The sequence below is a fragment of the Cynocephalus volans genome, chromosome 2 (genome assembly GCF_027409185.1).
Source record: "Cynocephalus volans isolate mCynVol1 chromosome 2, mCynVol1.pri, whole genome shotgun sequence".
NCBI lineage: Eukaryota > Metazoa > Chordata > Mammalia > Dermoptera > Cynocephalidae > Cynocephalus > Cynocephalus volans.
In genome coordinates this window covers 172614592-172641233 of record NC_084461.1, presented here as the reverse complement: position 1 = coordinate 172641233, position 26642 = coordinate 172614592, and the positions used below count along the sequence as shown (strand labels likewise).

The 26642-nt window shown below is 55.7% G+C and overlaps 1 protein-coding gene across 3 annotated transcripts; it reads left to right on the top strand.

The window, feature by feature from the left end:
* Positions 1–589: 589 nt before the first annotated feature.
* SORBS3 (sorbin and SH3 domain containing 3) lies at positions 590–24091 on the top strand. Of its 3 annotated transcripts, none has more exons than XM_063086689.1 (21): positions 590–611; positions 4954–5110; positions 5379–5496; positions 6955–7148; positions 8065–8128; positions 10524–10562; positions 11030–11123; positions 12904–12994; positions 13204–13290; positions 13392–13445; positions 14204–14290; positions 14732–14778; positions 15325–15464; positions 15658–15710; positions 15827–15873; positions 16063–16177; positions 18140–18265; positions 19538–19849; positions 20716–20816; positions 21337–21443; positions 23284–24091. In XM_063086689.1, exons 2-21 carry the CDS (start codon positions 5009–5011, stop codon positions 23343–23345), a joined length of 2040 nt encoding a protein of 679 aa, XP_062942759.1. In that variant the 5' UTR covers positions 590–611; positions 4954–5008; the 3' UTR covers positions 23346–24091. The 3 variants fall into 3 exon arrangements, with proteins under 3 accessions (XP_062942759.1, XP_062942760.1, XP_062942761.1); XM_063086690.1 differs by lacking the exon at positions 590–611 and adding an exon at positions 1909–2537; XM_063086691.1 differs by lacking the exons at positions 590–611; positions 4954–5110; positions 5379–5496 and having other exon boundaries at positions 6964–7093.
* Positions 24092–26642: the final 2551 nt, after the last annotated feature.

The following is a 26642-nucleotide window of genomic DNA, read 5'->3' as shown; positions in this document are numbered from 1 at the left end:
TACCCCCACCCCCTACCCCCGCCGCCACCATCTACTTTTCAAAGAGGAGGAATTCTTCCTAAATATGGGCAGCAAAGGAGGAATCAGTCAAGTTGCCCTATGTTACCCCTGCCCTATGGTCCCATCAATCTCTCATTCTCTCTTCTTGAGGTCAGATGGGCACCACGGAACACCATGGGCTCTGATCTGAGAGAGAAGATGTAAGCCCATCAGAGTCCAGGCCTAAGTACACAGGCAGAAGTCAAAGCAGCTCAGCGGGGAGAAAGGCTCAGGCCTCCAGCGGGGCCAACCCCTCCTCCTCCAAAGCTGTTAATTCCCTATTCCCATAGAGATGAAACTGGTAGCTAGTCCCCAGTTCCTTGTCCATGGCTGCCACCTCCCTTTGTGAGAAACAGGAAGTTGGGACCTTTGTCAGCTCAGCAGCACCCTCTACATTAAATATTTATCTTGGAGTCCAGGTCAGAGCCCTAGAGAATAAGAGAAGCTTGCTGCTGGTGAGAGGGTATGACCAGGATTCCTAGAGTTGGAAGATCTTCAGCTTCACCATCTTTGGAGAACAAGGAAGAAAATGAAAGTGATGTGGCCCTTCTTAGTCCCAAGGAGACTGACAGGTGGGAAAAACTTGTGACAAGGGAAATGGGCACATATTTTATCTGTAAGGGAGGGAAGAGGTTGGTACCTAGGGGTGGCTAAGTGTGGAAGCTTTAGGGGAGGAGTGCACTGCTGCCTGCTCTCAAGAGGTGTCCCACAGCTGCTCCCCTCCTGCAGCTGCTACGGGCAGTGGCCACCCACCCCATCCCCATCCCTGCAGCTTTCCTGGAGAGGCAGAGATTCTTGGAAGGGACCTTAAAGCTTATCTCATTCAGCTCCCCACTCAGTGCATTAGTTGTCTTTATAAAGATAAGCCACAATTTACAGACTTAGAACACCTGTAATCCTTTAAAAATTCATGGCTGGAAGCCTTGGACCTGCTTCCCTTTAATGCACACCCAGAGGTCCACTTCTGCCCGTGCAGCCCCGCAGGCACTGGAAGCTTCTCCTCAGCCTAAACATCTCCTCTTCCAGCTTTCATATGTGACACTGTTTCAACACAAATGGGAGAGCTCTTTTTCTCGAACTGAGAGAAAGGATAGGCTAAGGGCAGTGATGGTGGCAGGGACTGAAAGTTGCCTCATCTTTTCCCCACCACCTTCTTCTCACCTTTTGAGTGAGTGGTGCGCTTGGAAAACACGGAAAGGCGTGGTGGCCTCAGGCACCAGTCTGACACCCAGTAGGTATGCAATAAGTGTGGTCATAGTTTCATAATTTATAACTGATCACTTCCAACAGTATCTGGAGTTGATCAGTAACTATTTCCTGGTTGGTTCGTTTGGGGCTTGGGGATCCCAGACCCGTCAAGGGCTGGAAGTTCTCCAGAGTCTGTTTCCACTATGAGTCAACATGTATCAAGCACCCTCACTTTCTGTGACGCCCGGTGCTGACGCAGACGCTTGGGGGAGAGGAGGGAAGGATGTCCAGAGCCAATGGCAGGCAGTGGGCGGGGGCTCTCGGGACCCCTGCCACAGCAGCGGGAACAGCGGAAAAGCAGGAGGATCAAAGCAAATACGGTGTATGGGAACACCAAGACCCTCCTAACCCCGTTCCCGCCAAGGGGACCCCACCCTCATCCTCCTTCGGGGCGCGGCACGCCCAGGGGGCCTCTCCCTCAGGCCGATTTCCTCCCCGTGCTTGCACGTGTGTGAGCATCCGCACTCCGACGGTGCACGCGCGCGCGTGTGTTTGCACAAGCCCGGCGGCGCGCTGACGCCCGCACGAGCTCTCTCCCTTCGCGCATGGGGGCGGACGGGCCACCCCTCGGTCCGCCAGGGCACTGCTTATCTCGGCGCGTCCCCCGCCTCTCCGAGGCTGCCGGCTGCGTATCAGCGGTGGCTCCACCCGGGCCCGGGCGCTCCCGGCTCGCTCGCGGTCATCGCTTCTGCCCTCGGTCCTGGCTCCGCCGCGCGCTTCCCACACTCTGGAAACTCTGTCGCTGGAAACTCTGAGTGGCCCTCGCCAGCCCGCCCGCTCCCTCCCGGACGCCAGACCTGCGGTGGGGGCCAGGGAAGGCAGCAGGGAAACCAGAACGGGCTCCCCGGGGACCTTCGGCGGCCCCGCCCTGCGCCGCCTTCCGGCCGGCCCGGCTCCCCCGGCAGGGGGCCACCAGCGTCCCCGCGGCGCGCCCCGAAGCGGGACACTCGCACGCCCGGCGGGCGGGACGGAGGGAGGGAGTAGCCGGTCCCTCCACGCCTCCCCACTCCCACCCACAGCCCAGACCCGAGACCCAAACTCCGCCCGCCCGCCCGCGCCGCGCGACTTCGCGGTCCTCCTTCCTAGCGTGCGCCCCTCGGCCTCCCACGTCCTCCTCGGGCGCCCGACCCGGCGGAGTTCGTCCTGACCCCGTCACGAGGGCCGCCTCGTCCGCGTCAGGCAGGAGCCGGGCAGGGATGCTCCCGCCCTCCCTGGAGGCCGTGGGCCCCGCCACCTGCTCGCTGGGGAAGGTAGGTGCCGGGAAGGGGAGCGGGGAGGAGGCGAGACCACGGCCCGGAGGGATCCGCGCCTGACCCCAAGGGACGGCACAGAGCCCCTCCCCGGGGTCTACGTTCCAAACTCTGAGGTGGGAAGGGGCGAGAAGTTCTCCCACTGAGATCCAGAAAAAAAGAACTATCCTTGCCCACGTGGACTTGTAACTGGAAAATACCTTGGAGATCTGGTAGGATCAAGTCCCTAAGGTCAGAGCCACATTCGGAGGTAGGAAGGAGTCTGCCAACTACAGCAGAGCAAGTTTGTCTCTTGCAGCCCTTTGGAGCTGGCTGCCTGGGTGAAGGGTGCTGCCTGGATTCTGGAGGACCCAGAGATGTCCAGACACCCTCTGTCCTCTGCTAGATGGGGGACCAATTCCCCAGGATGCCACCATCTTCCCTATGAGAAGTCCTCCCTAATATCTCCTGACAGGGCTGCCAAGAGAAAAACATGGACCACCCTTCCCACCCCACCTCTGCATACCCTGCGGGTGTGCCTCACATGGAGCAGAGCTGGGGGGGCGGGGCAGATTGGGACACCAAGGGTCAGCAGCCCCTGACAAATGGTGTTGGGGGAATCTCCTGCCCTGCCCATCCTACAAGAGGACAGGTCTCCCTGAGCACGGAGGAGTGGGACGGGAGGCTAGGGAAGGAAGGCCTAGTTAGCTGATGGTCAGGACTGTTGATGCTGACCTGGCAACTTGTCCTCAAGCCATCAGCTGGGTAGGGAGGGGTCGCTGCTAGGAACTAGCTGCCCCAGACTTCCTGATCTTCCACTCTGCTCTGCCTCAATTTCCTCCCACAAGGGGAGGCACAGCAGTGGGAACTGCGGTGTGTCTTCGTGTTTTGCTTTGGTAGGAGTCCTAAGTCCTTTGGTGAGCTGCCCCTCCTCCTGCCTCAGCCCTCCACTCCCACCGTTGTCAGGGATGGGCATGGAAAAGCTGTGCCCCAGTAGGCTGCTCAAATGTCAGAAGGGATCCCCACAAACTCAGATCAGAGACAGGGAGCTGCCCCAGCCTTGTCTGTACTCCTGCCAGCCCCCTGGGGCCTGAGCAGACACTGGGCACAGATGAGTAATCACAGTCTCCTATTGTACCTTCATCCCCTCAGGTCCCCCAAACTCTTGTACTACTCATATGATGGCCCACTGCACACACACCCTGTTCAGCTGACACCCTTCTGTCCCCATAGCCCCTGTGCTGTTCACATGATCCCCCTCAAAAGTCACGTTCACAGCACTGAACCTATTTTCCACCACACACACATACAGCACTCCCAAAGCATTTGCTGCCCTCCTGGAGAGCCCCCACAGACCCTGCAGGCACACACAGTCTGACAGTGAAGGTGAGGAAGGACACGCTCCACACCACAGCTCTCTGGGTAGAAAAGCCCTGTGGGCTCCCCTCCTGGACCTCTATCTCCTGAGTGCCTGAAGCCCCTTCTCCTGACCTAACCTTTGAATGGGGCAGAAGAACCCTGCTGGCCAGTGAGGCATGGTGCTGCTGGGAAAGATCTTTCATTCAAAAAGTAGCCTGGAGATGCAGGAGAAAGTGTAGACAGAGAGTGTGTGCATGCTTGCATGTGCCCACGTGCAGGAGAGCACCTGGGGGCGCTCAGCACCATCCCTCCACGAGCATGAGCAGGTCTGACTTTATGCTCACCCATTGCTCCTCTGTCCACTCCAGCCTTCACTGGCACCCTGGGCCCTCTGAGTCTTTGGTCTGCCAGGGAGGCCAAAGAAAGGAGCTGATACTCCCTTTGAGCTCAGAATGAGAAGTTTCTGCTGCCTGGCAATGTCCGTAAGCTCTCCTTAGCCCTGTTAGGGCTTAGGCGCTTGAGGCTGCTTCCCAGTGGGCAGTGGGCGGGTGGCCTTGCAGGTGGCCAGGGCCTCTCCCATGGCCTGAGTAACCTCTTGTGTCCATGGGCAAGCAGATGCTCACACAGGGCCTGGGGGAGACAGAGGGAACTGAAACAAAGTCCCGGGTACCCGGCAAACCCCCCGCCCTCCAGCCAGCTGCCCCAGTTCCTCTGTGCCTTCCCTTTAGGGGAGCAGACTGCACTGTACAGGAAGAGCCCCAGAGGGGCTGGCCAGCAGGCCTGTTCCTGGCCAGCCTCCCCTCCCCGCCTCCTCGCCTGGGCCTCCCCCTCCCCCACTCCCACCCAGTGCTCCTGCCCAGGGCCTAACAAGCAGCCTATTGTACCTCTGGGAGCCTGCACGGGCAGCCTGCAGGCGGGTGCCCGGAGTGGCCTGTTTCCTGGGTCCTTGAGCTCCCACCAGCTGGCTCCAAACCTCCCACCACCGCAGCTGGCCCCTCCTCCCCTAGCCCAGGGTCGAGACAAGAGGACACAGGCAGCCTGGCCCAGCAGGGCTTTCCCTTCCTTCCTCCTTCCCCAGAGGACACGCAGAGGAGCAGCCGGCACACCCGGAGTCCTCTGACCTCGACCCAAGCATGCAGGGCCCACCGTGCAGCCTCCCTGCTGGGCTCAGCCTGGATGACTTCATCCCTGGCCACCTCCGGGCCCATGTAGGGTCAGCCTCCCGGGGGACACGGGTAAGAGAGCAAGGAAGGGTGCGCTGTGGGCCCACAGTTGGTGGGGATGCTCGCAGGTCAGGTGGGAGCAGGAGGACTAAAGGGATGGAGGGAGGGAAGGAAGGGGTCTGAAGAGAGCTCCAGAGAGCCTCGCTGATTACCCAGAAAAAGGCCAGGCTGGTCCTCAAAGCCTCACCGTGGGCTGTGGGCTGTGCCTGGTAGCCGTCCCTCCCACCCTTCTGTGGGAACTGCTGGGCCCTGAGCTGCTGCTCCTGGCCCCTCCCCACAGGTGCCTGTGATCCGGAATGGTGGCTCCAACACCCTTAATTTCCAGTTTCATGACCCTGCGCCCAGGACTGTGTGCAATGGCTACTTGCCATCCAGGAGAGATGCTTCCCATCACCCAGGTGGGTCGGTTCAGGAAAAGCTACTCCAGGAGCTCAATGTAGGGGTCGGGGGTCAGAGCCCCGTGGGCCCTGCCATCTGGCACCACTCCGTTTGAAGCAGTACTGGCAACAGAGGGGGCTGAGGGGGCTTAAGGCCACCACAAGGTTCCCCAGGGGCTCTGAGCTTAGCTTGCTGACCCTGCCGGAGAAATCCCTGGGGTAAGGGATGTGGCTGACACATCCCTTTCCCTCCCCTCCTGCTCAGTGCCAGGGGAAGGAAGTGTGCCATAGCCACTTTGAGGGTCGGGGGACCTAGCACAGGTCAAAGGGTGGAGGGAATGTGAGCATACGCTGGCTCTCAAAGGGGTGCAGCCTGATCCCTATTCAGGCCCTAAGGGCTGCTCCTGTCTGTGCTCACGCAGCCCAGCAGGAGTTTGGGGAGGCTGTTCTGAGAGTCTGCCAGCCTAGGTCCCCGGGTCTGGAGATCCTGGAGCCCCTGGGAACTTCTGGGTGCAGGCCAGCCCTGAGCACCCCTCCCCTGAGGAGTGTGGCATCCTCTACAGAGCATTCCCTTGAGGCAGGCAGTGTATAAAGGAGTTTATTCATTTAACAAATTATTGAACGTGTAGAGCATGCTGGGCACTGTAAAGACACTTTACAAGCCTCAACTCATTTAATCTCTCCATATCTTGGCAAAGCAAGGTAGGGTTATTGACATCTTCCCAGTGAGGAACCTGAGTCTCAGGGATGTTCAGTTGCAGAAACTGAGTTGAGATTCAAACCCTTGTCTGACTGCCCTGAAACCCTTATGCTGCTACACAGCTCTGCCACCTACTGGCTGTGTGACGTAGGGCTACTTAGGGGCAAAAGGGTCTGGGGAAATTGAGGCTACGTAGCTGTGTCTGGGGAATGAGTTTCTGTCTTTCATCAAGGGCCTCTTAATCTTGTGTCAGGCACTGTGCTGGGTGCAGCATACCCACTACATCTCACTGAATCTTTGCCACGATTACCCTTGTACAGAAGTGGAAACTGAGACACTGAGAGGGTGATTGATGTGCTTTAGGTTACACAGACGGTCGGTGGCAGAGCTGGGTCTGAATTCAGGTCTGTCCCCTCCAAGCCTAGCGTCTTTTCTGCCACACCCTAGCTGAGACGTCCACAGCATTCTCTACAAGTAATAATTCCCAGCCCTCATTCTGAAAACCCTTAGGACAGTCCCAGGAAAGCAGGATGGGGTGGGGAGGGGCACAGATTTCTCAAAACAAAATCCATTTTAATTCAGTTAAAATAATAAACAGACAGAGGCCCTTGGTGCTGCTAGGGATGGGGGATTTGTAGAGTCTTCGTCATCCACCCAAACAAACAAGATGTTGAAACTTTCGAAACCACGGGGATCAATGTTCTGATGAACTAAGGGACAAATAAGGTCAGCTGGGGACCTCTGCCTTTTGCTCATGCTCTTCTGCACACGCCCCACAGACCCTGCTTGGTATCAGACCTGGCCAGGCCCTGGGAGCCGGCCCTCCGCGAGCCCGAAGACCCCTGCCTCCCAGCATGCCCAGAACTGGTCAGCCACATGGACGAAGGACAGCAAGCGGCGGGACAAGCGCTGGATCAAGTACGAGGGAATCGGGCCCGTGGACGAGAGCGGCATGCCCATTGCCCCCCGATCCGTGAGTCCAGGGCTGGGGGCCACGGACGGATGAGGCCCAGGGACCTACACTGAGCTCCACTTCTATGAATTACAGTGGGGGTGGGGTGGGCCAATCAAGGCTGTGCCCAAAGCATTGCAGACTAAGCAGGTGTTCAACTGTCATGGGTTTTGGGGGCTCACGAACCGTATAAAGTTATGGGCACCCTTTTGTGTCTGGGTTGCATGGGTGGTTGGGGCGGGGGTGGAGGCACAGATCTAGAATTCTTACCAGGGTCTCAAAGGTGGAGAGCCACTGCTGAAAAAGCTGTGCCTGGCAGAGACCCTGTCTTAGTTTCGTATACCCCAGGGCCTAGCACAGTGCTCATGAAATGGTTGCCGAATGAACGACTGGCTGAATGAGTGAGGGAGAAAGCTTTGTGCTGTGGCAGGCATGGAAGTATCCAGGGGTCCACCAGATTCGGCTGGGCCCCGCCCTTCTTCCACCTGCCTGCATGTCTTGAGGTAGTCGCGTTTCCTCACTGAGAAATTGGAGTTGGTAACATACCCTTTCGGCTTCCAGAGCTGTCATGAGACTTGGGTGAGGCAGGTGGTGTGAAATACCATCTCTCCCTTACATTATTACTTTTATTTTTCATTACACAGAAACACATGTTAGAAACGTAGGAAAGCAAAGAGACAAACTAAATCACCCCAAATCTCACAACTTAGGGATCATTGTTGTATACTTTGATAGAGATCTTCTATGTATTTTATTCATCTATAACATGCTACATGAAGTTTTTGTTATTAAAGAGATCACAGGAGAGACGTTCCCCAGCCCACTCATTGGGCTGCAAAGGTGGTTGGAGAAAGGACACACTAAGGAAAAACTATCCTGGCTTGATGTTGGGCATGTAGGTGAGCAGGAGGCCTGACTGAGCGTTTTCTCATCCCAGAGTGTTGACAGCCCCAGGGACTGGTACCGGAGAATGTTCCAGCAGATTCACCGAAAAATGCCAGGTGAGACACCTTTCAAGGGCCCTCTCCCTGCCTGGGTGTATTCTAGCCCCTGCGACTTCGGGAGGGATGGACAGAAAAGATGACTTAGGGGTTCTCTACCTCCCTTCTTCCCCCGCACCTCCCACAGGATCTGTGATGCGTGATCCCTAAAACAGGCCAAAAAAAGGAATCTCCCTTCCCTTCCCTGTGCTCAGGGCCAGCAGTGGCCTCCAGAGCACCTCAGGAGGACAGCGACCAGTCACTGTCTCCCAGTGTCCTCTGAGGGTACTGGGAAGCCAGTCCTTTCCTGAAATTTTTCTCTGATTCTCCCACCAGGCTGGAATTCCACTTTTAGTGGTCATTCCTCAACATGAAGCATTGTTTTCCCCCACAAGTCAAAATGTAGCCAATCCTGTGGGGTGCATATGAACTAGCCCCAAGGTCATCTCTTTAACTATCAATCTGTCCTTGACTCTCTATTGTGTGCTGAGGGACACTCACAATGAACAGATTGACTTTTAGTACAGCAGATGGCGAAAGTGCCAGGGAGAAAAACAAGCAAGGCCAGGGGAGTGCCAGTGCAGGGAGGCTGCCACTTCACCCAGGAGGGTCAGGGAGTGGCATCTGAGCAGAGCCCAGGGAGTGGAGAAGCAGGTCAGCAGAGCTTGGGGAGAAGTATTCCAGCAGAGGGAGCTCCAAAGACCCAGAGGCAGAAGCATGCCTGGCATGTTCTGGACCAGCAAGCAGAGTCTGGACTGGAGTGAGCAGGGGCGTGTGGTGGGAGATGGAGTCAGGCAGTGGGGTCAGGTCAGATGGATCCATTGGGGCCATTATAAAGACTTTGGCTTTTCCTGTGCAAGAGATGAGGAGCCCCTGGGAGGTTCTGAGTGGAAGAGTAACATGCTCTGACAAGCGATGGCTGCCAGGTGGAGAAGAGATGGCGGAAGTGGGGGCACCAGTTGTCCTGCTTAGGAAGGGCCAGGAAGAAAAAGACCCGCATTAAAATTGTGCTTTAATCCAGGCCAGAGACAATAGTGTCTTGGACCAGGATGGTAGCAGTGGACCTGGTTGGACAGAGTGGGATTCTGGATACGTTCTGGGACAGAGTCACTGGAATTTGCCGATGGATTGGATGTGGCATGAAAGGAAGGAGTCGAGGATGATTTTAAACCTAAGCAAGTCTAAGGATAGAGTTGCTATTTGTAGAGACAGGGAAGGCTGCAGGAGGAGCAGTTTTCAGAGACATTCAATTTTAGGTATATGTTACATCTGAGTGGAAATGTCAAGTAGGCAGCTTAGTATGCAAGTCTGTAGTCCAGGGGCAAGGTCAGGCAGACATACCTGGGACTCGGTCAGAAGAGATTTTGATTAAAAGTTCCCCAGGTAATTCTAATGTGCAACCACAGTGTGACTCATAGGAATAGATGGCATTTTAAAACTCATGAGACTTGACAAGATCACCCAGGGAGATGGAGAGACAAAGAGGCTCCAGACTGACCTGCAAGGCACTTGGATGCTTACAAGTTTCAGAGATGAGCAGCAGCCAGCCAAGCGGACTGAGATAGTGCAGCCAGGGAGGTAGGAGGAAGAAAACTAAGAATGGTCTCGTGACCCAAGTGAAAAGAGAATGTCGAAAGGAGGAAGTGATCAGCTGTGACAAATGTTGCCGATGGGACAAGTAAGACCAAGACTTAGAGTTGACCATTAGATTTGGTAACATGGAGGTCACTGGGGTTCTTGATGCGAGTGGTTGGGTAAGCATGGTGGGGCTGAAAGCCTGCTAAGAGAGATGGGGCATAGGGACTGGAGACAATGAGGTCATTGTGGTCAATTAGTTGACGTTTGCTGAGAGGGAAAGCAGGAAAATCCAGGAGCTGCAGGAAGGTGTGGGATCCAGAGAGGGGTGTTTAAGTTTGTGTTTAAGGCAGGAGCTTTTGCAGTACGTTTGCATGGCAAGAAGATGAAATGGGTTGGCTGGTCAGCAGCTCTTTCCAGAAATTCCCAAGCACTGTGAGGAGTGGGTTGGGGCAAATGGGGAAGTAAGCAAGCAGGAGAGGGTTCAGAAAGGGAAAGAGGGAGAGAGAAAGTCAGATTTCCCAACCTGATGTGGTGAGGGCAGGTCTGCAAAGGTCAGGAGACGGGGTGCGTGGGAACAGGGAGGGAGGAACAGGAGGGTTTGGGCAAGGCGGCTGCCAGGTTGGCTCCCTCAGGCCCCAAGTCTGCCAGAGGCATTTCAAGCCCTCCTGAGAGCTGCCCTCCTAATTCCTTCCCTCCCTCGGGACATTCTTCAGGCCCTGACTCAGCCCTTAGCCTTTGCTCTAGGCGGGAGGGAGGCTGGGAGCGGCTGAGCAGCCTTGCAGGGTGCCCAGCCTCGCTTTCTGCCTCATCCCTGACCTGCTCCTTTCTGCTCCCACAGACCTGCAGCTTGACTGGAACTTAGAGGAACCACCCAAAGGTGAGGGGGTGTGGGCCCACCTGTCTGTCCCCTGGGCACCTGCATTTGTCCCTTCCTGAGGCTGGGAAAGATGTGGCCCCAGCTGACTTTGGGGCTCCCTACTTGGCTTAGTTCAACTTGAAAAGTTTTTATAGCTCATTTCTGGTGAGCTCCACATCCCCTGGTAGGTGGTAATTAAGAGCCCCAGCCTCACACTCCAGAGAATCCTAGCTCTGCCATTTCCTGTCTGTGATTTCTCTGGGCCTCTCTTTCCTCATCTGTAAAATGGGGATAACACTTACCCAGAGTTGTTTTGAAGATTTAGTAGAGTGTAAAGCTCTTGGGGCAAAGCCCACAGTTAGTGGCCCAGAGCACCCCCCCTATCCCCACCAGCTACCCAGAAGCTGGGGGAAGGTGGGTGCTGGAACCTTAAATGCTCACCCAGGCACCCTCAACCTCAGCTCCTTCCTGTCTTCTTTCACCTTCAGCGGTTTCCTCGAGTGCCTCCTCTGCAGACCCCGGGCATCCAGGGTTCCAGCAAAGACCTGCCTCCAGGCCCTGCCTAGCGGCATCTTCCAGCCGGTGAGCTAGAGGTTGGGCAGGGGCCTGAGGCCTGTGCTTCCCTGTGGGACTGTCGCCCCCTACTGGCCATATCCGGTACAGCCTCAGAGCAGGCAGAACCGGGTCTGCCTCCTCAGCTGGGCTCTCTCTGTCCTTTCTCCGGGTCCCCACTACCCCAGAGACTCTCCTCCCCGCCAGACCCAAAGGTGGGCAAGAGCAGACTTGGCACCCATTCCTGGTCAGGAACATCTGTGATGCGTTTGTGGCCAGCAGCCACCTCCACTTCAGGCACCATCACCCCAAAAGTCCACAGGTCATGTGGGATGGGAAGTGGGGGGCCTGGGCATTGCTTGGAGCTGTGTCCATCCACTTTGAAGCCTGAGAGAAAACAAAGGGTGTGGAAGAACCCAAGTTCCTGCTGCTGCTGCTGCAAGAGGAGCCCCTCCAGAGAGGAGGAGGATGAAATTCCTTTCCTCTGTGCAAACCGCACAAGCCCAGCCAGGCTGTCGGAGCCCTGGAGGGGCTCAGCCCAACCTTGGGAATCAGGAGCTTTGTTCTCAAAGTTAAATCTATGAGTTTCTTATTCCTTCACAGGGAGGGATTCGGCTCATTAGCACAGCCAGAACTGGCCCGTGGCTCTTGGCATCATCAGTAGGCAGAGGCGAAGAGCTCAAAATTTGGACTCAGTGTTATAATAGCAAGGTCGAGGTCAAGGGTTCAGATCCCCACACCGGCCAGCCGCCAAAAAAAAAAAAGATTTGGATCCAGAGTTCTGGGGTCAAGCCGGTGCACTGCCATGTGACTTTGGCAACTTAACCAGTCTAAGCCTCAGTGTCCTTGTCTTTTAAGTGAGGATCACAGGGTGATTGTGAGGCTAAATGAGATAATGTGGGTATCATGTGTCATGATTGTCACATAGCAAGTCTGCACAAACAGTAACAGAAAGGTTTGACTATGATTAGAGCTTCTTTAGATTAAGAACAGGAAATTATTCTCATCACTTTTATTATTACTAAAATTAGAATAGAGTCATAATTGTAGCCAACAAATCCTGACCCTCAGTCAGACACTCCATCATTTGATAAGCTTGATACAGTGGTTCCACTTGGTGGAAACATAGCTAAACAGAGGCTGGAACATTTAAGGCAACCCAGAAGGGAGCCCTGGAGGGGACTAAGGCAGATGAGACGGTGCAGTGCCTCAGTGGCTGAGGTGGTCACAAAGACGAGGTCACGAAATTGAACACCTTCGTGGAACTGAGGCCTGGGGAGCAGAAATAATTTGCCCTTGGCTCCTGGGCAGGGCTGCCCCAGGTTTTTCTTGGAATAGAATGTAGCTCCACACCCCTGTGCATGGGTGTAAGAGCACTCAGCTGCAGCAGCAGAAAGATCAGCTTCGCTAGAGCTGCACAGACATACATAGCCACTGTCATGGGCCAGACCAAACACAAATGCAGGATATTTTACTGAAGGCCAGCAGGAGAAGGACTGGCCACTCATGGAGCAGATGGATGTGTTAAGCCTTCTCCTGGGCACCTCACGCATGTTCCATTTTACAGGACCTGAGCCCGAGGCTCAGAGAGTTCAGGAACTTGCCAGGTCACATAGCCACTAAGTGGTGGGCTGGGACTTGAACTTGGAGCTCACACTCTTTCCAGTGTTTAACACTGCTTCCTCATAAGGGGCAGGGGCAGTCAGAAGCAGAGTAGGCCCCTCAGCAAGGATGGGGGCAAGGCCTGTGTTTTCACTTATGCCTCAGTTTCCATAAAAGAAACTGAAGAGATGGTCTTCTCTTTCTTCAGGAGAAGCTGGGACCACTCTGAAGCGTTACCTAGAAGCACCTTGAACTATAATCCTGGAGCATCATCCTCTATGCCCCAGCCCCCAAATCAGGTAGCCCACCAAGCATGCTCTCCACTGCCTCCAGCTTCATGCTCTCTGGCCAAACCCCTCTACTAACCAGCCCAGATAAAGCCCTTTCAGCTTGAATCCTTAGGAGGGCACTGGTGGGCATAGGGGTAGGGCAGAGACCTGAAAGCTGCCTTTTGAGTCTGGCCAGTGTCACCCTCTATTCAAGGTGATGCCCACCCACCTCCATGCAGGTGCCCAGACGCAGAGAGAAAGTGGACAACGTCTGGACAGAAGAGTCCTGGAACCAGTTTCTGCAAGAACTAGAGACTGGGCAGAGGGTAAGTGTTGGTCTTATCCTCTGGGAGTCAATGCACCCCCTCAGCTGGTGCATTTTGGAAAGCGAGTTCACCCCCTCTGACACACCCTTTCCACCCTTCAGCCCAAAAAACCGCTGGTGGACGACCCTGTTGAGAAGCCCTCCCAGCCCATCGAGGTGAGTGCTGCAGGGTAGGCCGTGTTGTGGGGCAGAGAACAGCAATGTTGGGGATGAATGAGGGAGATTCTGGGCTGCATGGGCCCTGGTGACCATGGGCAAAGGCCATGGACCAAAAGCTCTGACCCTTCCCAGCATCCAGACAGTGCCTGGCATACAGTAGGTGCTCAATAATCACGTGTTGAATAAATATGTGTTGACTAAAGCAGGAGCAGAGAAGGGAGTGGTCCGTGTGGACTGGAATTCTCAGGAAGTATTCGTGGAAGTGGAACTGGGCTCTAAAAAGAGAGGGGCACTCTGGGGGACAAGACACATGGCAGAGCTGGGGGAGCAGCGGGGAGGAGCCGGGCGTGGGTGTGTCACACTCGGGCCACTGGGATGCGGGGTGGGCGGCCTGGGTGGGAATTGTGAAGCCAGGCTTGGAAGGCCACAGAAGACAGTGGGAGGGAAAACGGGAGCCCTGTAGGCCCTTGAACAGAGAAATGACATGACAGAAAATGGGAGGAAAGGCTGTCATGGGAGTGCAGGGGGTGAGCTGGGTCTGGAGGGAGGGGTCGGTGAGAGGCGGTGGCAGGGATGCCCTCCCTGAGCCACACCGCCCTGCTGGGCCACAGGCAGGGAGCCATCCTGTCCCATGCGTGATCTGAGGCCCGCCCTCTACCCAAGCACGGTGTGCCTGTCCTGCTGCTCACGTCCGACTGTGACCACTCCCTACCCCCTCTCGCCCCCGCACTGCCCAAGCCTCTGCCCACCCCCAGGTCCTGCTGGAGAGAGAATTGGCCAAGCTGAGCGCCGAGCTGGACAAGGACCTGCGGGCGATTGAGACCCGGCTGCCGTCCCCCAAGGTACCCGCCTCCCAGGGTCCGGGGCTGGACCCCGAGCCTCAGCAGCTGGGCTGCGGCGACCTTGGGCAGACTTCAGCCCTGCCTGCCCGCTCCCTCCTCCGCAACACGCGGGGCGGTGACTTCTCCAAGTGACCCCTGGGGAGCCTTCCAGGCCGACTCCACGTCAGCCTGACGGCCGGGCGCCCGGGGCTCCCCGACCCCGCCTGGCCCCGCCCCCGAGCCGCAGCCCCGGGGACCCCGACCTCCCTCCCCCGCCGCCGGCCTTCCTCGGCGGCTCAGCGGCCCCAGCGCGCGCGGGCGACGCTAGGACCCCGCGTCCCGCCCGCCCGTCCCCAGAGCTCTTTCCCTCCCGGGCCGCCAACTTTTCCGGAGGCGGCGGCGGCCTGGCTGCGGCTGGGCCCCGGGCCCCGGGCCCTCACTGCGCCCCGTCTCCCCGCACAGAGCTCGCAGGCGCCCCGACGGGCTCCGGAGCAGCGGCCCCCGGCCCGGTGAGTGGTGGAGACGCGGGCCGGAGGCGGGGGTCTGTCCCGGGCGGCCGGGGGCGGGAGGGGACGTGGCGCGGGGCTGGGCGGGGGCGACCGCCCGACCCAGTCAGTGCCGGGGGTGGCCGGGCACCGAGGGAGGGGCCTGGAGAGCGGAAAAGTGCCCGAGAAGGGCCGGGAGCCGCCGCTCTCCGCAGGGGGCCGTCCCTTTGCCCGCAGAGGGCGACTTGGCTCCTGCCCGAGGACTAGGGTGGCGGGGGCGGCCGAGCGCAGCGCGGTGGGGGAGCCCGGTCACTTCCCGCCGCAACCCCGCCGGCCCGGCCACCTCTTCTTGGCCCGGGGCCTCGCCCTGTCACCGCGGCCGGGCCGCTCGGGAAGTAGGACATCCTGTTGAGAGCCCAGGATCCGGGGGACGCCTTGGGAGGAGGCGGCAGGGATGGGGGTGGGGTGAGGAGAGACTTGTGGTGGGGGGTCAGGAAGGTCGGGGCTGAGCCTAAGGCGGGTGGGGTGTGAAGCCCTAGGCAGGTGGCTCACTCTCTGTGACCCTCGCAGCCCGGCCTCGGCCTGGAGCTCCAGCTCCCCGCATGCACCGTACCTGGGCTCCTCCGGACTCCTGAGACCCCACAGAATGGCGGATGGAGGAAGCCCCTTCCTAGGTCGTAGGGACTTTGTCTACCCTACCTCAACCCGAGGTAAGGACCAAATCCTGCTCTTTTTCTCACTCAGACTCCCATCCACCAGATATGCTGGTGCCCCGGGGTGGCAGGAAGGTCCCAGGGCCCTTTAGTTCCACTGGTTCCTGTCTTGGGGTGGGGAGACAGAACCCCATCCCAGCCCCGTTTCCCAGACATGGCCTTCCCAAGCTGAGGCAGTGCTTCTCCACAGACCCTAGTGCCTCTGGAGGAGGGGGCAGCCCAGCCAGGAAGGAGGAGAAAAAGGTAAGGGGGGCGTAGCAGGGTCAGGGTGCAGGGAGGCCTGGGGCACCCCATGGCTGCCGTTCTGGACCTCTGCCTGCCTGACTGAGGGAGCTCCCTCTGTCCTTTCTCCTGCCTAGAGGAAGGCTGCCCGGCTCAAGTTTGACTTCCAGGCACAGTCTCCCAAGTAAGTGCCCTTCTCTCCCTTCCAGTCCACCCTGGGCAGTCTCTGCATTGAGGAATGGGCAGGGGGACAGAGCTGCAGTGGGCATTACCGGAGGGTTGGAGGAGACTCGAGGTACACTGGGTAGGGTTTGAAGCGAAGGAGGCTTAGTAGGGCCTCAGCTTGTGGTGACCTCCTCCTTGTGGCCTGCAGGGAGCTGACTCTGCAGAAGGGTGACATTGTCTACATCCACAAGGAGGTGGACAAGAACTGGCTGGAGGGGGAGCACCATGGCCGACTGGGCATCTTCCCTGCTAATTATGTGGAGGTGAGCAGGCAGGACGAGAGCAAGCGGGAGCCAGGCTGCAGGTGCCCATGGGTTGAGTGCAGGCTCTGGGCTTCCTAAGATGTAAAACTGCAAGGGGCAGGGGTCTCATCTCATGAATGTCCTTGTCCTCTGCAGGGGTCTGGCCCAGTGCACTGCATATGCCCAGGAAATGTTTGCTAAATGAGGGTGGAGCCCAGGGCAGGACCAAGTGGCTTAGCTCCTCAACCAGAAGCCACCAGCCCTCAGTGTCCCACACTTTCATCACTCAGAATCGACTTTTCCAAAGCTGTCTTGGGAAAAATCCTAATTGCACCTGGCAAAAGGGCAAAGTGTGTGGCAGTTTACAAATCACACACACACACAAGGGAGGTGTATTACCTCCCTCGTTCCTCTAACTGCCTGGGGAGTGATAGAGTATCACCATTTTACAGATGGGGTTGCTAAGGTTCAGTGACAAGTTATAAAGGAGAAGATCCAGAATCTGAATCCAGGCCTTCCAATTCCAAGGACAGGTTCTGGACCTGATAGATAAAGGAGTATAGGTTATTTTTCCTGTTTGTGTCTTTTAAGGAATGTCAAGTTATCTAATTTATTGGTATAAAGTTGTTCATAATATTCACTTATTATCCTTTTAATGTCACTAAGATCTGTAGTGATATCCTCTCTCTTTCATTCCTGATACTGGCAATTTGTGTCTCCTCTTATTCTGGCTAGAGATTTACTAATTTTCTTTTCTTTTTTTTTTTTTTTTTTGTCGTTTTTTCGTGACCGGCACTCAGCCAGTGAGTGCACCAGTCACTCTTATATAGGATCCGAACCCGCGGCGGGAGCGTTGCCGCGCTCCCAGCGCAGCACTCTACCAAGTGCGCCACGGGCTCGGCCCACTAATTTTCTTGATGTTTTCAAAGAACCAGCTTTTTATTTCACTGGTTTTTCTCTATTCTTATGTTTTTCAATTTTATTGATTTCAGACTCTTTATTATTTCCTTCCTTAGGTTTAATTTGCCTTTCTTTTTCTAGTTTTTTGGAGTGAAAGTGTAGATTCTTGATGTGAAACTTTTTTCTCATAATATAAGCATTCAGTGCTATTAGTTTCCCTCTAAACACTGCTGTAGCTGCATCTCACAAATTTTGATTTTTTTTTTTTCTTTTAACTTGAACTATTTTCTCATTTTCTTTGTGATTTACTCTTTGACAAATGGGTTAGGTTGTTATTTATTTCAGGCTCTTGGGCTGGCCAGTTAGTTCAGTTGGTTAGAGAGCAGTGTTATAACACCAAGGTCAAGGTTCGGATCCCCATACAGGCCAGCTGCAAAAAAAATAAAATAAAAAATTTTTAAAAATTCAGGCTCTTGATTTGATTACCATTATTAGGCCTCCTCTACCTGCAGAATAATCTCTCAGATCCTGAAATTTCACAAAGTATGTACAGTATTTCACTCTATCAATCAGTCATTATATCTTAGTGTGGAAATAGTTGATTTGCTTCTTGACTTTTGTGAGCAGAGCGAGCATGGGTATTCTGGGCACCTGGTGGGGTCGAAGGGGAGGAGGAACCGAGACTCTTGGTTCTCAGTAGTGGTAACATGAACAAGTCACCAGGTGCACCCTGCTACTTGGAATGCCTCCTTTCCTTCTGTGGTCAAACCTGAACTCTCAAGTGGAAATGGCCTCTGCCTTTACATTTGCCATTCCCTAACCAGTAATGCCCCCTCCACATACCTCTACTGAAAATTCTTCCTCCAGGGAGCCTGCTTGGACTAGCCCCCACCCCTTGGCTGTGCTCACCCTGGCCCTGCTCAGGGTGTGCATCCGATGTCAGTGTCTAGTGTCGATGTCTTCTCACTGGTCAGGACATGTCTTGCCCAGGCCACCTTCTCTTTGTGGCCTCACGCTCCCTGGAGCCCCAAGTCTGTGCCCAGTTGATGTCCAGGCCAAATCTTTCTCACAATCTTCCTGCAGGTGCTGCCTGCAGATGAGATCCCCAAACCCATCAAGCCTCCGACCTACCAGGTGCTGGAGTATGGAGAAGCCGTGGCCCAGTACACCTTCAAGGGGGACCTGGAGGTGGAGCTGTCCTTCCGAAAGGTGGGGCCAGGCAGGGAGTGGTGGGGTGGGGTGGTAGCAAGCGAACACACAGATAAACTTCTATGTGCACTAAAAATGTTTTTTTTTTAGAGTCAGGTGTACCATCTTCACCCAGTATTTCACATTTTCTCGCAATCTCTTTGAATATGTTTCCCATAATTTAGTCCATTTAAAAAAGTTTGTTGTGCTGGCCAGTTAGCTCAGTTAGTTAGAGCATGGTGTTGATAACACCAAGGTCCAGAGTTTGAATCTCTGTACTGTCCAGCTGCCAAAAAAATTTGTAAAGTTATGTTTTTTCCAACTGCAGGTTGGTAGGCTGCAAGGATCATAATCAGCATTTTTAAAGGAATAGATAGAAATATTAGAATGCATTGCATGTAGAAAGGGTACTTTAATAAACTGCCTACAGTTAAGTGTACACATGTATATGTATGTTCTAGGCTGTTATTAAAATGTATTTTTTTACTATAGATTGTGGCGAAAAAAGTTTGAACAATTCTGTCGACAGTAGGGAACTGGTCTTTAGGTTGATTTTGGGAGCAGAGGCCATGAATGCCCCTAGGAAATACCACCCAGGGACAAGGAGGGCAGGAGGTGGCTGGATGGAGAGAGGTGGGGGCAGGAGACCGTCCTCCCCAGGGCAGCCAGCTGAGGCACGGTGGTTCTGCCCCTAATGCTAGTGAGCATGTGGGCTTGAGTTTGCTTTGAGCTGCGCTCATAACAGATCACCCAGCTTGTGAGGCAAGGATGGGTGCAGTTATGGCAGTGGTGGCTGATGCCTGTCCAGTGCTTCTGATGCATCTCCTATTGATCTCATTCGCACTTCACAGCAGCAGTGTGGTTATCCCCACTTAACACATGATGAAACCATGGCTCATAGAGGCAGAGCAGCTTGCCCAAGGCCACACAGCTTGGACTAGGCAGAGCTGGGTTTGGATCTGTGCTATTGGCCACAGGATCCCCTGTGTTTGGACCCCTGGGGAGGCAGAGTGCTGTGAGCTTGGAGAAGGGGGTGCATGCCAGGTGGGCTTCCCAAAGAGGCAGGACTTGATACAAACCCAGCGCCGCCTGCTGTGGGAAGAGCTTAGACTTCTGCTCACTTGGGAAGCCTGGGTTTGGCTTCTGACCTTGAATAAGCCTGCTGACCCCCTCTGAGCCTGATCCTTCCTGTGGGCAAGGTGTTAGGCTTGAATGAGACAACCCAAGAATGTGCCCTCGGGTGCCTGGCGCCCAGGGGGGCTCTGCAGGCACTAACTCCTACTTTCCCCCCAGGGAGAGCGCATCTGCCTGATCCGCAAGGTGAATGAGAACTGGTACGAGGGGCGCATCTCTGGCACAGGGCGCCAAGGCATATTCCCTGCCAGCTACGTGCAGGTGTGCCGTGAGCCCCGGCTCCGGGTCTGTGACGACGGCCCCCAGCTCCCTGCGTCTCCCCGCCTGACTGCCACTGCCCGTCTGGCCCATCACCCCAGCTCCCCATCAGTGCCACGCGGCCCAGCTGACCCCACCGACTGGGGGGACCAGATCTCCCCCCGCCGTATTGGCTTCTCCATCCCCCCACAGGAGTCCAGATCCCAGACCCAGGTGAGGTGACCTGCCTTGGGCTAGACAGCTGACCTGCTCGCCACACCACATCCACCATCCTTGTGACTGGTCCACACTTGGGAATCCTTCCAAGACAGCCCCAGGACAGAGTGGTGGGGTGACTGGGCAGAACCTCGCAGTGCAGCCCCACTTGGCCTTGGGTAGCCCAGACCCCTTGCCTTGGTTCTGGCCCTTGAGCTCCAGTCTGGGGAAGGATGCGGTAGCCAGCTCGCTCTAGCTGAGACCCCAGAGCCAGCCCAGGCCTCATGACCCTTCACACACCACTTGGTCATGATTTGCCTGCATCTGTCTCTGGGCCAGGTGATGCTAGGAGTCAGGGCTGTGCCATTTGGCTGCTGTGTGACCTTGGGCAAGTGACTTACCCTCTCTGGGTTTGTGTTTTCTCGCCTGTAGAATGGGGATAATAATTCCTACTGCAGGGGAGGTGGGGTGGGTTTGAACTAAAAGCTTACTGTAGCTGATGGGCAAAAGAGAGTCATTATTCCTAGTACTGATGTTACCCACAGACGTGTGTTTCCTCCTGCGTTCACCCATTCGCGCAGCAAACCGCTGTGAGCCAGGTACCACCAGTGCGCGGGCTGCCTTCAGTCCTTCCCCACTTTGTCCACGCTGGCGTTCAGAGCTCCAGACACTTCCCCTAGCTGGGCCTCAGCTTCCTGGCACCCGGGAAGTGAAGTCGTTGAAGCAGATCCTCCTGGGCCTTGGGGATTCGTGGGGCAGGATGGGGCAGGGTATAGGATGCTCTGACGGGTGGAGTGAAAAGGTTTGTTCCAGCTTTCCTCCCTCCTGCTTGCATGTTCCCGTCATCTTCCTCCCTCTGACTCAACTTTTCTCCATGAACCCAGACTCTCAGCACCCCTGGGCCAGCTCTGTCCCACCCTCGAGGCTCCAGCCATCCCCTGGACCTGGGGCCCTCTCCCAACAGCTCTCAGATACACTGGACCCCGTGAGTACCATTGGAGGGTGTCTGGTCAGGGGTGGGGGGTCACCCAGCAGGCAATGCTGACTACACCGACCCCCATGTCCCATCCTTTCCCCTGATAGCTGTGGATTTGGAAAACCCTGACCAGGTAGCCCTTGTCCTTGCAGAGCATGTAGGTGATTTGGGGGCAGGGGAGAGGTGCTCCTCTGTGGTGTTCCTCACCCATCCCTGCCAGCTGCGGAGCCTTAAGGCGAGCCTCCCCCCAGGCACCTTCTTGGCCTCAGTCTGCTCACTGGGTCTCCAACCCTGCTGTCAGTGTGCATATAAGTCAAGTATGGGGACTGGCAGACAGATCAAAGGTGCTTGGTGGTCAGGGCAGGGAAGGCCTGGGGAGAAGGGACTGGAGCCTGGCAGAGTGGCCATTCTAGGAGCTGAGTCAGGGCTAATGAGAGCAAAAAGGACCTTGGGAGATTGACGGGAAGTGGCAGCTCTGGGGTTCAGAACCTCTGTGCCTGGTCCGAGGAAGGGGCGCTGTCTCCCGCAGGTACCGGGCGATGTACCAGTACAGGCCCCAGAATGAGGACGAGTTGGAGCTGCGGGAGGGGGATCGCGTGGACGTTGTGCAGCAGTGTGATGATGGCTGGTTTGTGGGTATGTGGGCCTTGGGGTGGGCTGGGGGCTGGCCAGAGGGGGCATCTCAGGGCCCCAGGGGGATTTGGGTGGGCTGCTGCTGCCTGCCAGTGTTGGTTCAACAAAGATGCATATCCTGCCTGCCCCGTACCCAGCTCCAACCTGGCTGCTGGGCAGGCCTGGCCCTGGGTGCTTCCCTAAAGCCAGCACTTCTGTTGGCTGCCTTCCTCCATGACAAGGAGAGTGAGGCCTAAGAGGAGACTGGCACCAGCCCAGGGTCATCGATGGAGTCATTGTGGACTCAGGGCAGGGTTTCTGACCCCCAAACCCCTGCTCCTTCTCCCACATACCTTGGCCTCTGGAGAGTCCTGCGGGGAACTCCTGGGGAAAAGGACTAGGTCTCACACCTGTGTACACCTCCCTTGCTAGCTTCTGCAGTCTGGGGAGAAGAGGGAGTGGAGAAAGATTCCGGCCCTTCAGAGACAGCTCAAGGGCAGTTCAGGCAAAGGACTGAGGCAGGACTTCAGGGTGGCCTTGGCCTGGTTCAGGGTGACTGACCCACCAGCCTTCACATGGTGCATTTCCACAGAGGGGGTGGGCCCTGTCTAGGCATCAACTTCAAAGGTTAAGCCATCCCCAGAGAAAAGTGAACAGCCAGAAGTGCCTGCTGCCCCAACTGAGCTTTGGGGCTGGAAGGGGTGGGGAGACGCTTGGGGCAGGGGTAGACACAGGGTCGTCCCTTGACCCGGAAGCCCGCCCTCTCTGATCTGAATCTCAGTACCTCCCTGCTGATCAATCTTCCCACAAAAGCTTGTTAACTGTTCTTACCTCTGAGGGATGGACTTGGGCACATTCTAATGTTACTTTATATACTTTTTGCTCTTGAATTTTTTTACAACTACTAATAAAGTTTTGCAAATCTGTAGACAAGGGGAAAAAGCACCACTTTTGTGGTATAAGCCACATTGCTTTCAGATAAATGGTTTAGACCTGCACCATCCAGGATGGTAGCCAGTTACCACCTGTGGCTATTTAAGTTTAAATTAGTTAAAAATGAAATAGTTAAAAATTTAGTTCTAGTCGCACGAGCACATTTCAAGTCTCAATAGCCACATGTGGCTAGTGGTTATTGTTTTGGACAGCGCAGGGCAGAGGAAGGACTTGGAGAGGCCGAGAGGAAAGGGGGGTGCTCCAGGCAGGATAACAGCACCAGCAAGGGCTGGTGTGGGCTGGCAGTGGGCCGAGCAGGGGTTGATCGAAGGAAGTCAGGATGCCAGCCCGGAAGGGGAGACCCCGGGAGCATCGGCTTACCCTGGGTCAGAACTAACATTCATTTCATTTTATAGTCTTATATTTCTAGCATTCCACCTCTTCCACCCCAGGCCACGGGAACCTTTGGGGTTGTAGCGGCAGACCAGAGGCCTGCACTGTGGTCCCGACCCTACCCCTAAGCAGCTGAGTGCTTTTGGGCAATACCTGGCCTTCTTGTAGGCCTCACCCGCCCATCCCTTAGGTGACGGCTTCGTACTACACCAGTGAGGTTCCTCCTGCTATAGGTTCTGTAATTCATCCTCCTGCTTCCTTGCTTTCCGGAAGAAGGGTAGAGTTATCCAGTGCTGTGTGCAAAGCTTTACACGTTTGTTGATTGTTGGGATTCTTTGATTATTGCCATTTAGGAAGTATAGCTTTGCAGGAGGCACCCGGGGGCAGGGAGGAGGGAAGCAAATCAAATTCCCCTGCCCCCACCCCCGAAAATGACTCTGCCTGCAGTTCTGGACACTGCCAGCAGGGGGCAGGGCCCCACCCCACATTCCTGTTGGAAAAAAGGAGTGTGGGGAACTTTTTGTCTTTCCTCTTTCAGGTGTCTCCCGGAGGACCCAGAAATTTGGGACATTCCCTGGAAATTACGTAGCCCCGGTGTGAGTGGTCTCTGGAGCAACTCGGAGCCAGCCAGGATGGGGTGGGGAGCAGTAGCACTTATGGGAGGGAGAAAGGACCCCCCCCATCCACCTCCCCCAGGATCCGAGCTCCTGGCATCTGCAGACAACCCTGGCAGCCTTTCTCTCGGAGCCCCCTCGAAGCCCCCTGGACTGATTCCCACCCACAGTTCACAGACATTCCTGTAAAAGCCCTTTCATTTCCTCCCCCACCCACTCCCCAAATATAGAAGTTGGCTTTGAAGTGGAGACAGTTTCCAGGCCTTATTGAGACCAGACCCCTGAGTCCCCCACCCCCACCCCGCTATGGCTTTTCCTCTAACAGGGACAGGCTCCCAGCTTCACCCCCATGGGGTTCCTCTAACAAGGACCAGCTTCCTAACCTAATAGAGACCAAAGCCTCCTCCTCCTGGAGGGCATCCCTCCCCTTCCACTCCAGCTTGCCTGCTGCCCCACTGCCTTCTTGCTTCCAGCTGGGCCTGGGAGCAAGGAAGGGGACAAGCAGCACCTTTTTAGCCTTCAAGGCCTAGCAAGAGGTCTTGCCTCAAGGTCTTCTCTCAGAGGCTGCCAAGCCCCAAGTCTGGGCTCTGCAGTCAGCCTGCTGCTGGGGTGCCTGGCGCCTCTGGCCTGTCCCAAGTGTTTTACAGGGGAGACGAGCTTTGCTGCCCTCCTGCCTCCCAGCCCTCCCCCTGCACCCAAGTTCCCTCTGGAAAAGAATGTAAAATAAATCTGGATACCAGGGACCTTGTCTCTGAGTCTTTCTCCTTTGTGGGAGGGAGAGGCCTCCTCCTGTTTAGGATTATGGGGATTCTTTCTGCAGTGGGCTGTGCTAGGAATCAGGTGGGACAGATGTGCACACACGTGTGTGTCAGGGAAGGCTGGACAAGCATCATTATTATCTCTAAAGATCTCAGTCCTTAAGTGTCGGGCAGAATTGGGCAGCTGTCTGACAAGAAGTGCTGAGTGAATGAATGTCACAGGGATCAGGGCAAGGCCCGACTGAGGGGGGGGAACCAGAGACAGGAGGGCCGGATTTGGCCTTGTTTGCAAGCTGCTTTGACTCTGGATCTGCCACTGTGGGGTTGCTGGACTAGATGACATTTTTAACTGTTCTGCTGCTAATGGTTTCCTTCTGTGTGCTCCATTTCCACACTGAAGCTCTTGTGTGTTTGTTTTCTTCTTTGGGCTCAAGTTTTTGAGCAATCATTTGTGGGCAACAGGGAGTGGTGGGGCACAGCTAGCCAAAGCAACACTTCTTGCCCAAGGTTTTAGAGTCCCGAGGCTTGCTTGCGTCCTGTGGGGTGTCAGCAGTGGCACAGCCTGGGTCTGGCTGCTCTGCCAAGAAGGGAAAGCTCCATTCCTTGTCTGCCATTGAGAGGTGAGCAGGGCGTAAGGTGCGCCCGTTGCATTGTCAACGTCAGCATCATAAGTGGCAGATAAAGATTCCATTTTATGGGAGAGACTGAGGCTTTGAGAAATAAAGTTGTTTGGGCCACATCAGTATTGAATGCTGACATCAGGTCCACCTCACTGCATGAAATCTACCAAAGGCCCAGGCAGTCCTTGTCCGGAGGCCCCTGGAGAAGAAAGATCACACATAAGGTCAGGGACTTCCCTGGGGTGGCCCAGGGTGGTGCTGCTTTTATGTTCTTCCTGGCGATCCTGTCTTCCAGTCCTGTCACTTAAGGTGCCCCCACACCAGGCGGGTGGGAAGAGGTGCTGGCTGACGTAAAGGGAGTGGTACCTAGTTCTGTCGGGCCTGAAGGGTGGTGGCTGACGGGGCAGTGGCCTGGCTCTGACAGGTTCATTGAGCCTGGGTGTGGCCTGGGCCCCAGCAGTGGCTAAACAGCAGCTTGAAGAACGAGATCTACGTGCATTTCTTCATCCATTCCATCCACGCCAGTCCTTGGCACGGTCTGGTTCTAAGTTGGCAGGTCCAGCCCACCTTGGACTGGAAATGACCATTCTTCAGGGCCCCGCTGGCCCGTTCATGATTCTCTTATCCTAGCTCCTTTTGCACACATTCCCTGATGCCCTCATAAAGCTTATCAGCATTGACAATTTTTCCCCTGCGGCAGAAACCAAATCCACTCTCTCTCTTTGATGGGGCCCTGGAACCTCCCGCAGCAAACAAACCCTACGCCCCCGGGCTGCCTGCCACCAGGGCCCTGCCTGTAAGATGACCACTTCTGTGCCTTGACTTGGCATGAGGGGGAGGTGAAGGAAGGATCAGAGGCCACTGGGGATGGCTCACCCCTTTAGAGAGGTGAGATGAGTGACTTACTTGACTTACCCAGAGCCAGGCGTCACTTAGAGCAGGATAGTATTCCCTTCTGTGCCATGGAGTCATGCCCTGGCCAGCTGAATTGTCTTTGTGTTGGGTTTTGTCACTGCACAACCCACAGAGCAGAAAACCTCTAGATTACCTGTAGATGTTTCTAGAGACTATCCAAAACACACAGGAGGGGTCCTCTGAGGACAGGATGGGTTTTGGTTGGGCCACTGCTCCATCCCCAGAGCCTAGCACAGTGCCTGGGACATGTGCGCGCGCACACACACGCACACACAGTCGGTACTTATTTGTTGAATGAATATTGCCTGAATGATTGAGTGGATGTATTTCCCTTCCTTCACTTCCGCTCCCCATCCGCACTCCCCATGTGTGGCAGGGCCTCTGTTTACACCTGTTTGCAATCCTTGGGCTTTGCCTATGTGACAGCAATCTGCACAACTGGAGGGTAAGTTATGCATTATTCCCATTTTATACACGAGGATACTGAGGTCCAGAGGAGCTGTGGAAATTGCCCAAGGTCACACAACTCTAAGGCAGATGTGGCATTTGAGGCTAGGTGTGTGTGACCCCAACGCTGTGCTTGCCCCACCTGCAGTTTCCTGCTCCCTCAAGGGGCTTCCAGTCCAGCTGGGGAGGTAGAACAGGTGCATCAGGCCAAGTGGCCGTGCCAGGAGGCATGGGATTAGTCAGTGGGAGAGCAACTTACACAACCACATAGAGTCTGTGGGCAGGGGCGGGCACCAGGCTGGACTGTGAGTTCAAGGAGGGTGAGACCTGAGACCTGGGTGGGTGAGGGGGGTGGTGAGGGCACTCCTCACAGAGGGAACTCGGGAATGACTCACACCTGAGGCAGGCAAGTTACAACTGTGCCCACAGGTGTGCTCCCCTGCAAACAGACTGACCTGGCAGCGGATGTGAGGTCAAGACAGCAGGAAAGCAAGAAGGTGGCTCTGAGGTCCCTGGGGTGGGTGTTCCCAGCTATGGCTCTGG

What these genes read in the sequence shown, in the direction of transcription:
- SORBS3 (XM_063086689.1), top strand. Translation starts at nt 5,009, where the DNA reads ATGCAGGGCCCACCGTGCAGCCTCCCTGCTGGGCTCAGCCTGGATGAC. An exon ending in TGCCCATTGCCCCCCGATCC is followed by an intron (nt 7,149 to 8,064) that starts GTGAGTCCAGGG and finishes TTCTCATCCCAG; the next exon opens with AGTGTTGACAGCCCCAGGGA. An exon ending in CCAGGAAGGAGGAGAAAAAG is followed by an intron (nt 15,711 to 15,826) that starts GTAAGGGGGGCG and finishes TCTCCTGCCTAG; the next exon opens with AGGAAGGCTGCCCGGCTCAA.